The 16,384-nt window shown below is 36.9% G+C and overlaps 1 protein-coding gene across 2 annotated transcripts in view; it reads right to left on the bottom strand.

The window, feature by feature from the left end:
- diaph3 (diaphanous related formin 3) overlaps nucleotides 1-16,384 on the bottom strand; it is a 135,508-nt gene that overhangs the window by 94,878 nt on the left and 24,246 nt on the right. For both annotated transcript variants that reach the window (XM_062975588.1, XM_062975587.1), the window contains exons 10-17: nucleotides 16,113-16,223; nucleotides 15,655-15,773; nucleotides 15,222-15,338; nucleotides 12,466-12,584; nucleotides 11,333-11,397; nucleotides 9,938-10,042; nucleotides 6,913-7,221; nucleotides 4,320-4,434 (exon numbers count right to left, since the gene is read on the bottom strand). In XM_062975588.1, the coding sequence (XP_062831658.1) occupies nucleotides 4,320-4,434; nucleotides 6,913-7,221; nucleotides 9,938-10,042; nucleotides 11,333-11,397; nucleotides 12,466-12,584; nucleotides 15,222-15,338; nucleotides 15,655-15,773; nucleotides 16,113-16,223 (1,060 nt within the window). The remainder of the gene's footprint in view (nucleotides 1-4,319; nucleotides 4,435-6,912; nucleotides 7,222-9,937; nucleotides 10,043-11,332; nucleotides 11,398-12,465; nucleotides 12,585-15,221; nucleotides 15,339-15,654; nucleotides 15,774-16,112; nucleotides 16,224-16,384) is intronic.

Here is a 16,384-nt window from a genome sequence, read left to right as displayed (position 1 = left end):
ACAATGCTAAAAACTAAAATAGCTATTTTAGACACTCCCAACTATTAGTGCTATAACTCTACAAATTAGAAATATAATTACTGTTATTGATTAATGAATGTATTCTATCCCAACTTCTCAATAATTGATCCATTAATCTTGACTCAATTAGAAATTTGTTTATTAAACACAAAGAGTTATTTGGTAATACTTCATAAACAGTTTCAGAGGTGGACATTGACTGATAGAGTAATTAAATATAAAGCAACTATATCCAATTCTAAAATGATAACTGTATAACAGTTTCCCTTAAACTCTTTGTTCTATATAGTTACTTAAAAGCTTAGCAGAATGGCCATTACTTTGAGCTTGGTTACATCCAATGACTTTTGCTATGTTAGAAAAAAGATATAGGAGTGCTAGTATCCTTGTAGTTTGAAACAGAGGAAAAAGGCTTCATATGTATTACATATTGTGCTGACGGAATATTGGGGTCGAATTTTCAATAAAAACCAGGATATATACCCATGAAACTATTATATTTTATTTGTGGTTTAGATTGATATATCTAACTCCAAAAGCAATAATTTTCCCACAGTAATTGATGCTTTAAAATATGCTTAAATAATGCTGTGCATTGTCAAGAAGATTTAGAATTTTAAGTTCATGGTTGATTTTATATATATTTTTGTAAATGTTATTCCCATTAAAGATGGTTTGAAATACACCACTGATGTGTAGGTGACACCCAGCTCTATCATTATTACCTAACATTTCTAAAATTTATTTGAATTTGAGGTCGTGTTATTTTGATTTATATTACTGCAGTATTTTTATACAGATGTGCAGTGTTTCTTAAATGTTTGTGAGAATCTGATGTGCACATAAACAGACATAAATCTCCATTCTTTGCAAATAAAAAATTGCACAGATCAGTCTTGATTTGGAATTCAAATGCTGGGCAAATCAAAGTGGATTAACAACTATTTGTTTTGTTGAGGTCCTTTTTAATCCATAATTCTTGAGCATTACTTAAATAACCCAGTTCCTCAGACAGGGCTCTTGTCATATGTAAGCATGTTATTAATGCCTCTTTGCAGAAAAATAAGGCAGTGATAAGATATATATATATTTTAAAAAACCGTCTTCAGCAAGTAGAACTAATTAACCCTAGACAGTAATATTTCAAAAAAAAACTTCGTGTCATCAATGCAGCGTAAGTTTTTTAAAAAGGCAGTAAGTCAATAAGCAAATAAACCAAACATGGGTGAACTGGGAGGGTAAACTAGAATTCGTGTTCCTAGTCAGGAGTACTAGCTTAAGCACTCCAACACCTTATCTCTTATGTCCCAAATACAGGCGGTCTCCAAGTTATGAACAAGATAGATTCTGTAGGCTTGTTCTGAAATTGAATTTGTATGTAAGTCAGAACAGATACATTTTGCAAGCGTAACTCCAGATACCTATCTTTTGGATAGCATAGATAAGGGTTAACACACCTGTGGTTTTTATTTTGCTGTCTGTTACTTTATTCAGAAGATTCCCCCCTCACTTTCTGCCCCAGTGATAATTGGATTTTTAAAAATTTGGCTTGTTGTGAAAACAAGGATAGGAGAGAAAGCTTCAGTGGAGACCCCTTTTTTCCATGATAACCCTTTCAGGAGTGAATTTGCCTACCTAGGGGTAGATTTACCTCACTTCATGTTGTCTGACCCCCATTCTTAACTATGCATCATTTGTAAATACTTGAAATACTGTCAAGTATGTTTGCACCAAGAAATGTGATCTACTAATTAGTGGTATAGCTATGATCTATTAAGGTAGGCTTTGTAATTTCCATACAGAAATGTATAAATGCTTGGTTCTTTGTCTTGTTCAGGGAATTTGCAGTAAGTCAGTAAGCAAATAGGCCAAACAAGGGTGAAATGGTGAAATGTCAATCTTGTAGTTTTGAGATCCAGACACCTTTTCACTGCAGGTAAATAAATATTTGCAATTTCCCACTAGGTATTTTACTAGCTGAAGTACACCAAGGACATTATCCCATTCTTAAGTATAATAATCATATAAGTACAAATTAGCCATATCCGAATGAAAAGAAAATAATTTATTTTATGGCAGAATATCAAACCACAAATCAACATACGGCTTGGAAGGGAATAAATAATCGCAACACTGATACCTCACGTTAACAACTTTATTTATTTTGCCCCTCTTTTTGAAACTTGCTTTCTTCAGTAATGATATGTACTGTACGTTTTGCCACTAAGAATCTACAACAGGCCTCTTCAACCTGCAGCCCTCTAGATGTTTTGAACTTTGGTTCCCAAAATTCCTCACTACTGGACAATCTGGGAGTTGGATGTCCAACATCTGGGGGGCAACAGGTTAAAGAGGCCTGATGTACAGAGCGTTATGTAGCATTTTCCCAGATGTAGATATTACTCTATGAAGTAAAGCCAGTAGGGCATTCTTAACTACAGACTCTCATAACTACACAACCCATATTTGTGGTCTTTCTAGGAAACCAATAGCTTCTCCAGAAAGATTCTATGGTATACTCCCCCCAGAGGTTACACAGAGTTGTGTTGGACAGCCTTGCAAATTTCTAGAGCAGTGGTTCTCAAACCTTTCTCCTCAAGATGTTTTGGACTTCCAGAATTCCTAACAGCTGGTAAGCTATAAAATAATAATAATAATAATTTGTATTCCCCTCTCCCCAAGCGGACTCAGGACGGATTCCAAAATACAATGGCAAACATTCACTGCCTCCATTAAACCAATTCTGACACAACCCCCCCCCCCCCCAAAAAAATAAAAATCCACATATGAAAATAATATTAAAATCTAACATCAAATTTAGGCCTAACATCACTAAATTAAGCCTAACATCAATAAATTAAACTACACATAGTCAGACACAATTATATAATGGCATAAAATCCAAACCAACATCCACATTAATTTGCAACAGCCAACTAGCATTCACAAAACGGTGTGGGTTGGTTGTGTAGTCAAATGATGGTCATTGGGCTGGAGTGGACCAAGAGAGCCCAGATACGAATTAATTCTCAACCGGGGCCCAGAAATGATCACTCATTATCTAATCCTCCTCCTCTCCATATGCTAGTGAGAAAAAGTAGGTCTTCAATTGTCTTTTGAAGGAGAGGAGGGAGGGGACAGCTTTATTTCTTTAAGGAAAAAGTTCCAGAGGTTGGGGGGGAGGGGCGACCACAGAGAAGGTCCTATCTCTTGTTCCCACCAGTCGTACTTGAGATGGGGGTGGGACCTAGAGCAGGGCCTCCTCTATTGACCGCAGTGTCCGGGCTGGTTTGTAAGAGGAGATGCAATCAGTCAAGTAGCCTGGACCTGAGCCATATAGGGGTTTAAAGGTAATACTAGCACTTTGTATTTAGCCCGGAAGCAGACGGGCAGCCAGTAGAACTGCCGCAACATGGGAGTGAGCTGGAATTTCTGGGAGCTAAAGTCCAAAACACCTGAAGGAACAAAGTTTGAGAACCACTGCTCTAGAGGATACTCTCTACTCTCTAGGGATCTCTACGTCCACCAACAGAAAGAAGATGTGCAGTTTCCCGCATGTCATGTTATTTAATGTTATTTAGTCATATTGATAGTTTGAGGTACTACAGCCCAGTCAGAATCCTCTCCCCATAGATGCAGAAATATTACTGTACATCATTTCTGGTCATGACTATTGAAAACATAAAGACCTTGCAATGGTTGATACTGATTATCTGGACCCAATTCACTTTGGGTTTGGGACAGTATATGGGACTTTCGATTGAATTACATCATGTAACAAATTTTGGGGGGAAAAAATCTGTTCCTGGTTTGAAAGTGGTTTTTTTCCTGTTTAATTATGCAGCATTTACTTGAAAGTAGTTGTTATACTCTAGAAACTTTGTTTTTGTGGCTGTCACAAACTATGTTGAATTGGTTGAGACTCTATGAGATATTCATTGAAAACCTATAGCAAGATGTGCTGCAGGTTGTCCCACCAAAACAAAGTTTTTGCAATTTAATAAAAAAATTCTATGTTTGTATGATAGAACCAATTAGGAAATGATATGTATAACCCGGAGACAAAAATCGTGTTACATAGTTTTATCTATTCAAAGAACTGAAAAGGGGGTGGTGCAATAGTTTTGCTGGACCTTTTAGCACCACTCAGCATCATAGACAATGATAGCCTTCTGGCCCTCTTATGACACTATATTACAGTGATCCTAGTGTTTGGTTTAGAAAACAGCCAGAAAATAGTGCTAGAATACTACTTTGGCTAGTTTTCTAATAAAATGATGGTTTAATTTGTTACCTACCATATTTTTGACAAGAAAATGTATGCTCTAGTTTGCATAGGAGATCAGGATTCTCGTATTTGCTGTCATTTGCCAATATCCAGAAACAGTTTTCATTCATTTCTTGTGGTCTAATCTGTAAATAAATAATAACGTCTGGTTTTATTTATGTTTCCTTTAATAATAATAATAATAATAATAATAATAATAATAATAATAATAATAATAATAATAATAATTTTATTTTTATACCCCGCCTCTATTCCCCAAAGGGGACTCAGGGCGGCTTACATGGGGCCAAGCCCGAATAAAAACAATAGCAATATAAAACACAACAATAGACAAAAAACATGCACAATTATAAAAATTTAAACATTAACCAATAAAAACAAATGACAAGAACTAATGAAAACATGGATTAAAACGGAGAGGTTGTAAAAGTAGACTGGGTAAGGTGCACCATATAAATATTGTAAACACGAGGTAACTGATAAAGTGCTGCAAATTCTTGGAAGTGCAAATTGGGATGGAAATAGACCCTGTGTCTTTATCAAGTTGACATAGGTAAAAAGTGCAAACCGGTACAGGAATGGTCACAGATACAGATTACTATGGGGATGAGCAATCTTTAACTAAAGGCCTGAGTAAAGAGCCAGGTTTTCAAGCTCTTTCTGAATGCTACCAGGGTGGGGGCTTGCCTGATTTCCCTGGGGAGCGAGTTCCAGAGCCGGGGGGCCACCACGGAGAAGGCCCTCTCTCTCGTCCCTACCAACCGCGCTTGTGACAGAGGTGGGAGCGAGAGGAGGGCCTCGCCCGACGAACGAAGAGATCGTGCAGGTTCGTCGGGGGAGAGGCGATCACTAAGGTAGGAGGGTACCAAACTGTTCAGGGCTTTGTAGATGATCACCTGCACCTTGAATTGGGTCCGGAAGGTGAACGGCAGCCAGTGGAACTCCTTAAGCAGGAGGGTTGAACGCTTCCTATAATTAGCTCCAGTTAGAAGCAAGGCTGCCGAACGTTGGACTAGTTGGAGTTTCCGGGCCGTCTTCAAGGGCAGCCCCACGTAGAGTGCATTGGTTAGAGTGCATTAGAGTGCAATGGTTTGTTGTTGATTGTTGAATGTTCTACAGTCTAAGTAATATTAATGTTTAAAAATACATCATACTTCTTAGCTCTAGAGTTACTAATATAAATGTTACATACATAATATAGGAATATCTGTTCTTAATCATGACCTAGTTCTGATAATGGTTCAAAACTAATATATAACCTAGGGCTAGGGCTTATGTAGCCTTCTATATGTCATTGGACTGCAACTGCCATCAACAAACAGGCAAAGGATGAGTAACAGTGCTTCATAAACATCTGGAAAACTGCAGTATCCACAGCCCTGCTGGACTAGTTGGTTCTCTAAAGGAGGATATAAGGGAATTCTTATTGGTTATACCAAGCTTACCAAATATGGTAGTTGGAATTACCAAGGGTTTCCAAGCACCAATGAGAGCATGAGTGGGAGGGAATGAACTCTGGTGTAGAAAGAAAACAGAATACACTGGTTCTGCATTACAGAGGTTCTGCTCTCCCTCTTCCTAAATGTTTAGAAATATTACTATTTTGGATAATTCAACTATTTTTAATCATAATTCCTAGTGGCCATCCTGGCTGGAGATTCTAGGACCTGGAGACGAAAAGAGTACTATTCCTTAAAATAATTCTGTATCTAACCATCCTCTTTGTTCTTCAATAACTTATTTATATATTTTAAAGTGTAAATATTTTTTTTCTTTTTAAAATATTTCTATATCCTTTATAACAGTCAATGTCAAGCTACTTGATGTTGTGGAGAGGTGATTTTTCTTCTCAATGCACTAGAGATCCTTACCATATTTGAGTTCATTGGCTACAGTTGGTTCTTTCTTTTCTAAATTAGTCAGGGACCAACAGCCAATAGCTAAGAGACTGCTACTAGTCCTTGGACCACCACTTTGAATAACGCTTTAAAGCAGGGAACTAATAAACCATATAAAAAGGCTAATGCAAATATTTTGATTGTGTTTTCTCTTACAAATAAATACACCTGATAAAGGTCCATAAATAATTTGCAGCAGATTATGAAACTGTGGTTTATTGTTGTTCTTGTTGGATATTTTCAAGTCATTTCCGAGCATCCTAGGGTGACTCTATCACAAGATTTTCTCTACCTGCCAGCAGAAAGACCTATCATTACTGCTGAATTTACAAATGAACAGGTAGCAGGAATAAAAACAACACTTTTCCTTTTAAAGGGGATTGATATTTTTCATGCATCTAGCTTACATTAGACATGGTTAGTTGTGTGTTTTTCAAATTGCCTGTCGACTTATGGCAGCCCCATTAATTTCATAGGGTTTTCTTAGGCAAGGAATATTCAACTAATTTTGCTAGTTCTTTCTTCTGACATATAACTTACAGCACCTGGAATTTATTGGTGGTGTCTCACACAAGCATTAATCAGAGCTGACCTTGCTTAGTTCCCAAAACCAGATGAGATCTGGTGCCCTTAGGTATTTCGGGGAACCTTCACTAAATAGTGTCTTCGAATCCATTCCTAGAATCACTTCAATTCTTTTTTTACCTTTGACCAATTGAGTCTTTTCATAGTGACTTCAGGTTTAAACTCCTTTTTGGGCTTCAATCCAAAAGGCAGAACACGAGAAGTAGGAGAGTGTTGTGCCCCAGACAATGTTGGTAGTGGTGGTGGAGGAGGGACACCAAGAGGAGGCTTTCCTGAACCATTAGTAAAGGAAGCTGGTAACGGAGGAGGAGGAGGAGGTGGTGGAGGTGGCACAGCCCCAGTGAAAGGTGCCAATAAATCAGGGGTTGCATCAACTTGTGGGAGATGTGTGGGGCTTTCCAAAGATGTTCCATTAGTTACTGATCCATCCTAAAAAGGAAAAAAAAAAATCAAAGTTATGAATGAAATATTGTAGTAATGTATGTCCCCCATCAAAGCTGAAATGCCAGTTATTATATCACGCGAAGCCACTCTTAGCTAGGAATTCAATACAGGAATGCAAAATGTGACGTTCACGCAGACAATCATCTTATTCAGTTCTTTGATAGTTTACAATGTGGTTTTTTCTACAAATGTGTAATCTTCCAGCTCATCCAAGAGCCTGAAGCTCAACTGCAATGCCTACCAATTTGCTTCCAAGCTGGCAATTACCAATAAAGCCTAATGGATCAGATATCTTTACAATGCTGTTGCTCCTATGGCTGTTAACTTTCTCAAATGATGTTCATGTTATTTGCTCACAGTCATAAGAACTGAAGAGCATTACTTAAATAGATTAAAGATCCACCTGGTCTACTATTTTATTTCTAACTGTGGCCAGCTGAATGTTTCTGGAAAGCTATGAGCACAGTGTTGTGACTGCGCCTTCGGGGATTATGGTTGATGGGGATGGAATTCGAAGAGGAAGAAAAAACCCTCGTGATGAGGGTTCACTGGAGGAGTTGCGCAGGAAGCGACTTAGAGAGCTATATGGGGGATCTTCTGAGGAAGATTCAGATGGGGAGATGGATGCTGAGGAACAGGTGGTGGCTGGGGAAGCGGGCACTGAATGGGCACAGCCACCGGAGATGTCTGGGGATTTGGGGTCTATGGATACTTCTGAACCTGGGGTTTCTGCAGGAGCTGATCCCAACTGGGATGCTTGGAGAAGGGAGGATGGTTCTTTAAGTGTTCATGGGGCTAAGTGTGGGCAGGATGATTGGGACTCCGACGAATTGCTAGGTACTCCAGATCCACGAGCTCTAGCTGTGTGGAGCTCAGACTCTGAGTAGATTTGGGACACCTGGTGTTTGGGTGTGAGTGTTTGGTCACCCAGGAGGAAGGGGAATAAAATGGGAATGTTTGGCCACTGCACTTTGCGTGTGGCAAGGTGTTGCTGAGGCGCCATTGGGATCTCTGTGTTTCCATGAAGACTGGACTTGGACTATGATTTGAATCTGCTGTTATCACCTAGCTTGGCTCTCGCTGTGTCTTATCGTGGACCTGTTTTGGATGACTGCACCCTCTTCAGACCTTGGATCGGAATTTGACCTTGCTACTGCCTTCGCCCTGTGATTGATGACTACTATCGGCTTTTGACTCCTGGCTTGCTCTTTGGACACCGCTGTTATCTCCTGACCTGACCTTGGAATCCCGGACGACGTCTTTTCACCATCCTTTTGGAGCCTTCGGCTTTATCCACATTGTGGAAGCAGTCTACTGCATTCTTAGTTTGTTTGTTTGTTTCCTGACCAATTTGGTGTTTCCTTTTGGGAACTGTTCCTTTGAAAACTACAGAGCCGGCTGGCAGGGCTTGGACTCAGAAAGTGCAGTTTGCACTAAATTTGTTTAGCTTTGTTTTTACCTGCTTGTGTTGCTGAATTATATTTTTGTTTGAACTGCTCTTGAAGCACTGATAGTGAAGTGTTTCAAGGTTTTTTTTCTGTGTTAACATTACTTTTTGGCTTATCTGCTGAATAAACTCTATTTTTGTTCGCTAATTGGCGTCTGACTCTTGACACAAAACTTAGAGGAAGTGCCCCCCTCCCAGCCCAAATTAGGTTTGTCCCAAATGCAGAGGAAAAACAAACATGTACTTCTTCACACAGTGCATCATGAAAAACAGTAAAATTCAGTGTCATAAGATGTAGCAATGCCTGTAAACCTAAATGGCTTTATAAGAAAAAAAACTAAATTCATGCAGGATAGGACTATCGATAAGTACTCATTATTCTATTTTTAAGAGATCCTCATGCTTGACATTATCTGAACCAGTTCTCCATTTTACTACTTGTTTGACTGCTAGTAAATTGCTTGAAAGTGTATGGAATTCCCCCCAGGCACCTGAATGGGTCAGGAGAAAAGGAGCAGACTGTCTGCTGCAAGCCCATTTGGTCAAGTAGTCTGTCAAGAAAGAGAGCCCACTTTTCTTTGCGAAGAGCATGCAGATCATTAGAGGCAACTCTCTCCCCTCTACCCGACTGCTTAGTAGATGACCATATTTTTCCATATTATTATACTAGATTATTATTGAGTTCAGCTGGACAATGTGTGCTGCTGAGGGAGTCTGATGAGTCCTTTGAGAGACGTGTAACACTCCCGACTGTTTGGATAGAGAGGGATAAAATAAATGTTTTGCAGCATATTGCAGACTAGATATTCGAACACATATTTTACTGTAATTTTCAACCACACCTGCACATTCTATATTAATATTTTCAACAACTGTACATATTCACCAGAGAAATAACCTTCCCTTTAAAATCCCATCATCACCACACAGCTTCAGGGCAAAAGCCAGGAACATGTGCTTTGGCCGATATGTCATTTTTATTGCATTATGAATCTAAATTTGAATGTGTCACCTGACACAGCCCCATTGATTCAATACAACCTTTTTATAGTTGAAACTAACAATTGGATTTATCATATGTTGTCCTGAAGGCAGGATTAAAATACTTAGATGATAGAGGTAGATGATAATTTATATTATACAAAATCATAAAAAACCCAAAAATAATGGTATGCTCTCCTTCTTTAACATGACACCGAAGCTTGTTTGTAACTTTGATTTCATAAACAACCATCTACAGATGAGCTACTTTACCTTGTGTTTATGAACTCTTTGATCTGCATCAAGATGACTAATTTTTTCTTCAATTTTCTGAAGCTGTGCCTTTGTCTCTTGATGAGCTAAGAATTCATTTTCAAACTAGAATATAAACATGAAAGCAACGTTTATCAATGTACTCATTCTTTCAAAAATGCCAGCATAACTCCTTGATGCTTTGTTTCACATATTACATTAGCCTGATACACTTACAGTGCACACCTGTGTTGGATAGGGGAACAAAGTGACAGATTAATCATTACTTCCAATGCATTCTCATAACCTCAATAGTTTTTTTTAAAAAACCTATCCTTTGGTGAAATCAGTTGCCAGCATCAGACCCGTGTAGGGGAATTGCCTAGAGTCTATTTAACCAAGGCATCCAATGAAGACCTGCCTCCGAAATGCTCGTTTGGGGGTTCACCCTCGCAGTACAGCTAAAAACTGAGAGTTTTTAATGGCCATAATTGAGACTCCTCCAGCCTATCTCCATCTCATTCTAATCTTTCTCAAAAGTGGTCAAAGAGGTTAGGATTGCTTTACTGAGCTTAATTCCTATATCTAAAAGTTATATACTATGAAAAGAAACAGGACTTTGTCAAAGACAATGCAGTATTCCAATGATCTAACTGAAATGCAATCTGTTCTGCTCTAGGTGCTGCTTTGAAGACATAATACCAAATTTTGGGAATTTGGAATTTGCCAGATCTCAGGACCAGCCCAAACATTATGTCATATCTGCAATTGGCATTCACACTTAACGGTAGTAGTATTTAGCCTCAGATAAGAGCAAGAAAGCAAATAGGGAAGATTATTTTTGAAAAAAATGCTCAAGCATACAACAATAATTGGGGAAATGGGGCATAATCTACAATATCTGAGATCTGACTTCCTGCCATTTTATTTCAGATCAGCTGTGAATTCCATAACTGCATAAATAATAGTGAAAGAAAATAGTCACCAATTTTACTCAATCTTTCCTGTCACATTCTGAAGCAAAACTAGGGCAAGTCATCCTGCTGAGGAGAATGAAGGCAAAACATGATACGAATATCCATCAATTTGTCTAATTGAGGTAATAGTAAAAGGTTAGGAAAGGATTTTCAACAGAAAATGTATGAAACAGAAGATGAAAATAATTCAATGCGGGCCCCTCACAACGTTTTTTTGTAAATTAAAAGTAAAACATTGTAGCCTCTCATTGATTTTATTTATAATGTATACTTTGGCCTTTTGTAAATTAAAAGTAAAACATTGTAACCTCACATTGATTCTGTGTATAATGTACACTCTGGCCTTTAAAAATTGTACAATACATTTATGACAGAGCAGACTGAAAGTCATTGTTATAAAATACAAGTATTTACATTAAAATATTCTTAAACTACTAACCTTTTTTGAGAAATCTGATGCTTTGTCTTCAAGCTCTTCTATTTTCTTTTGCTCAATGCAGACATCTAGTGGAAAATAAAGTTAGTTCAAAGCTTTTTAAAAATTCAACATCTGATCAATCTTCCAAAATAATCAGTTCCCCATATGACTATTGTTTCAAAAGAACCAACTGAAAATGGATGGAAAACATGTTATTGAATGACTACTGATATTTTGTAAGCTGGCTGTTTTTTAAAAAAAGGCATGGATTTTAGGATCACCGTCGAGGTATGGTAGTCTTGGCTGTAATGTGAGTTGTATGCTGTATGTGTCCAGTGTTTGTCAAGTATTTTGATATGGCTAATGGGCTAATCAATAAAATGAACTTCTAAGTATGGTAGTCAAGGTATGGATGCTGGCTCAGACTCATAAATAACAGAAATGTTTCACACATATGCACTGTATCCCACCTTTGGAGAAAGGTAGGATATAAATTCAATCAATCAATCAATATCTTTGTTTGGAAGAGTTAAGATATGACCCATAATGCTTTAAATGTACATCTATAACTTATGAAGATGAAAAGAGCATACAGACAAATGCACCATGTAGCACATTCATCAGGGATTCATTATGACTTGCTATCAAATATACACTCAAATGGAAAAGGTAAGGTCAGTTTTGTATAATCATAGAACAGCCTCCAACTTTCAGTTTCAGGAAGAGGCAGTACTTTCATTCCATACCAGATTTCTTTGGAAATGTGGACCACTTCAGATTCGTTAAATATACAGTAGAGTCTCACTTATCCAACACTCACTTATCCAACGTTCTGGGTTATCCAACGCATTTTTGTAGACAATGTTTTCAATATAACGTGATATTTTGGTGCTAATTTTGTAAATACAGTAATTACAATATAACATTACTGCGTATTGAACTACTATTTCTGTCAAATTGGTTGTATAACTTGATGTTTTGGTGCTTAATTTGTAAAATCATAACCTATTTTGATGTTTAATAGGCTTTTTCTTAATCTCTCCTTATTATCCAACATAATCGCTTATCCAACGTTCTGCCGGCCCGTTTATGTTGGATAAGTGAGACTCTACTGTACTCTATTTTGTGTAAAGCAGTGATATTAAAATACTTACCCAATATATGACTAAAGTCTACATCCAGTCTTTTACGATAACTAAAATCTGGGTCTATTCCACTTCGGTGCAAGACTATTTGTGAAATGCACTCTTCAATTAATTTGAAATACAGAGGTCTGCACATGTGAAAGACGAAGAAAAATTGGTATGTTAAAAATAGAATAACTGGATGAGAAAGATAGGTACAAAAGTTTCATCCTTCAAACTACACTAATAAAAAAATCAAAATTTTTGGAAATACTTTTTAAGTAAAGAATATTTAAACCAAAACCCTTATTTCAGAAAGGATGAATCTTAAAGAACTGAAACTGCTGACACCAAGTTGCTTATTATCCTGTTTCATGCAATTGCTAGTTAAACTTTGATTTAAACCTCCATCTGAGATCTCATCAAGTGGTATGTGGTAATAGTAAGTGAATGGACCACAGAGTCTACAATTCCCTTATCCATTCACTAGACCAGATGACTTCTGTGAAGTCCTTATTAACAATAAATTCACAGGCTCCCAGTGACTACCAGTAACAATAAGCTTAATAGTGTGAATTGGTTTCTTATATTATATCGGGTCCTTTGATCTGCAGGGGTTTGGTTCCAGGACCCCCATGGAACCCAAGATCCACAGATACTCAAGTCTCATTATATACATAGTAAAATGGTGCCCCTTATAATAGAAATAGAAATAACAAGCTTTGCTCTTATGGATTTTTGTTGTTGTTGAATCTGTGGGTGTACAATCTGTGGATCTGAATCTGTAGACACAGAAAGCCAACTATATCTTTAAATTCTACAGGTTTTATTTTGGCACAATTATTGATTTGGTGTTCTTCCATAAGCTTTCCTCTTATTTTTGATGTTAGGAGTTAATGGTCTGTGCCACAATCAGTCTTGTTTTTGCATTAAAAGTGGAGTTTCTCTATCATCTAATTCCAATTATGCAGCCTATTTAATTTCTATACCTGGCATAGGGTGATGTTCATGTATGCAGTCCCTTTCTCGGTTGCCTGAAGAATATACTTATGATGAACAAACTGTTGCTTTTATAAAATTCAATCAGTTTAGTGCTTTATTTCTTGATTCCAGACCAATTTTTCTGAAATCTCCGTTTCTATTCTGTCTCCTTCTTCTGAATCCCAATCGCCTATAATCCATTTCCTCATTAACTGGAGCAAATCATTTCTTTATCTTCTGTAGTTGGAGCATAAACTTGGATTATCACTATACTGATGGACTTTCCCTAAGGTCTTCATATAATTCACTCAGACACTGTAGTGCACCCACTATTTTTTCTACATCGTTCTTCATGGGGGTTTAATGACACCCCAATCCTTCTTAGAATTTCACTGGGTAAAGCACTGTAATTATCTGACTCAAAATGTCTTATTCCTGCCCACTTCAATGTGCTCACCCCAAATATTGTAATATTTATACAGTCCATTTCTTGTTTTACTATAGCCCTGACTTCTGCCTTTCACGTGGCATGTTCCTTTAATATGTGTTGTGCAGCTTTGGATTTTCCTTTCACCTCTGCGCATGTCAATAGCTTAATGTAATTTTGGATTATGTTCAGTTGTTTCATTAACCACAGCGCTATTAATTCTAGTCTTACATTTGTCCCCAAGTAGCATGTTGAATGTTACCTGACCTGGGAGTCTCATCTTCTGGCACCAACTCTGGTTTTCCCCTGGATTGTCTCACCAGAGTTTTCAAGGTAAAAGGCTTACCATACAGCTTCCAATTACAGTAGCAAAAAGACAGCATTCTATTTTATTTGTTTGTGACAAGCATGACAAATATGAAATAAAGAAGAGAAATACAGTGTTCTTCAGAAGACAAAATGTGTGGGCAAACGAGGTAACAAAGCACTCAAACCAATATTTGGACTTCCAAGTCTATAGTGAAGAGTAACTGGAAAGCTAGAACCTTTTTAATAACCAGATTACTCAGCTACGTGACAAGGTTGAACTAGTTTTGCCATGAATTCTTTCCATCACAAATACTTCATGTGTTGGAACAGCTTTCATCCTGCAAATAGTTGCTCTTTTAAATGGTATGCCTTATGTTTGCCTGAGGAAAGCACTTCAAAAACAGCAACTTCTTCCACTGAAAACAACAGGTGAATGAAGAAGGAGTTTGAAAAATCCCCTTCTAAAAACTGTGTTTCTTATTCAATTCACCAACCATATTAACACTTGTTTACTTGACGGGAGTTCGACCTGGATATGAACTGGCTATTAGTTGTTTTAGGAGCAAAGACACAGTAAATAAGAACCAATTAGGATTTACAAGGCATTATCTGTCAATTGTGTTCCCATTTATTATAGCTCTATTCCTAAAACACACAAACAATATATTACACGGAGAGAAGAAACCATGACTAAAAGCTTAACATATAAAACAGAAATCAATAAAGATATTCTGCATTACCAAATCAAACAATGGACAAAACAGCATTTTAAATGCAACAAAATAAAATAAAAATGAAATCAATTATGTGATAACACGTATAGATACACAAAAATGACAAAATTATTTGTGGTGTTTGAGACGTTTCTCTTCATTTTTTGACATGTTAGGAGCAGAGACAGCCTTTCCTTGGCAAGTTTCTCTACAGCTGTGACACTGAGGAATTAAGAAAACTGCAATTTTCTTTGAGGATCATTATCTATAATACTTGAAAATTTAGTGATTATTATATCCAAGCGGATTCACATGATGCAAACTTTTGTGAAAGAACTGCTGAAAAAATTCCTTACCGTATACAATGGTCATTTCGAATCAGCAAAAGATGTTGAAGAATAGAGAGAAATGAACCTTCTGCACTTGTGTTCTTAATTGTGTTCCATAGTACATTGTAAACATCATTTGCTTCAGTGATCAAGTCAAGGATTATACAATAAATTATAATTCTAGGTTATACAAGCACAAAGTAAAATCTGAACTTCAGTCAAAAATAACTGCTTCGTTCGCTTAGCCTAAAGTACCTCTTCCTAGCTGTTAGGACAAATAAGCACACCAAGCTTTCCATACTCCATTTTAAACATAGGAGAATGAGAACTTGCTGGAAAGGCTGTGCTACTTTTCCACAATACATACCTAAGATATGATAGATACATCAACTAGCATCACTAGTGAAATGCTTGTTGAGAAAACTAGTCTAAACCTTTTTGTTGTATTTTAAAAGGATATTCTAATTCTGATCTGATATCTCCTAAACGATGTGAAAATTCAATCATATCTTCTTCCTTATGTTCACTGAATACTCTGAGTTGGATATCCAAAGCATCGTTGTTTATGCATTTCAATTGCTGCAGTGGAAGAAGAAGTAATAATAATAATTAATAACTGCTACTAAAATGAGTTATTTTGAACAGAATCCAGTTTTAACACTCCAAGGTACATATTTTGAAAGTTCCCTATTAATTATTCACAAACTAAGCAAGCTTAGAATACATTACATAAAATAAAGCTAGTACTGTTGGTGCTATCTTTATTCATTTTAAGATACCATATCGCAAATGAAATTGTATACAACCTTTCTCCCTCTGTCTTAATAAATTATTCCATGAGGGACTTTACACAACTTCCAACTTGGGTAAATCTTATGATTTAAATATTAATTTACATACGTACTACAGAACACTTACTGGCAATTGCTCTTTCAATCCACAACGCATAAATTCATTTCTAATGTGGAGCCTGAAGTCCAAATCATCAGGAGATGTAACTAGGGCATTGATGAGCTGCATGCAGGCTATCTGCAAAAGATTATAAATTTAAACTGCTTGTAGCTTTTATTTATTTAAGCTACAGAATCAGAAGCAGCTATATTCTAGATGTAAATTTTTGACATTTGAGGAAAATGTTTGAAGGAAAACAACTTCAGTATTGTATTAGTTCTGCTTATACCCAATTATAA

Source organism: Anolis carolinensis, chromosome 3 (genome assembly GCF_035594765.1).
Source record: "Anolis carolinensis isolate JA03-04 chromosome 3, rAnoCar3.1.pri, whole genome shotgun sequence".
Lineage (NCBI taxonomy): Eukaryota > Metazoa > Chordata > Lepidosauria > Squamata > Dactyloidae > Anolis > Anolis carolinensis.
Note: the sequence above shows the minus strand (reverse complement) of the source record. Positions and strands in the feature narration are given on the sequence as shown.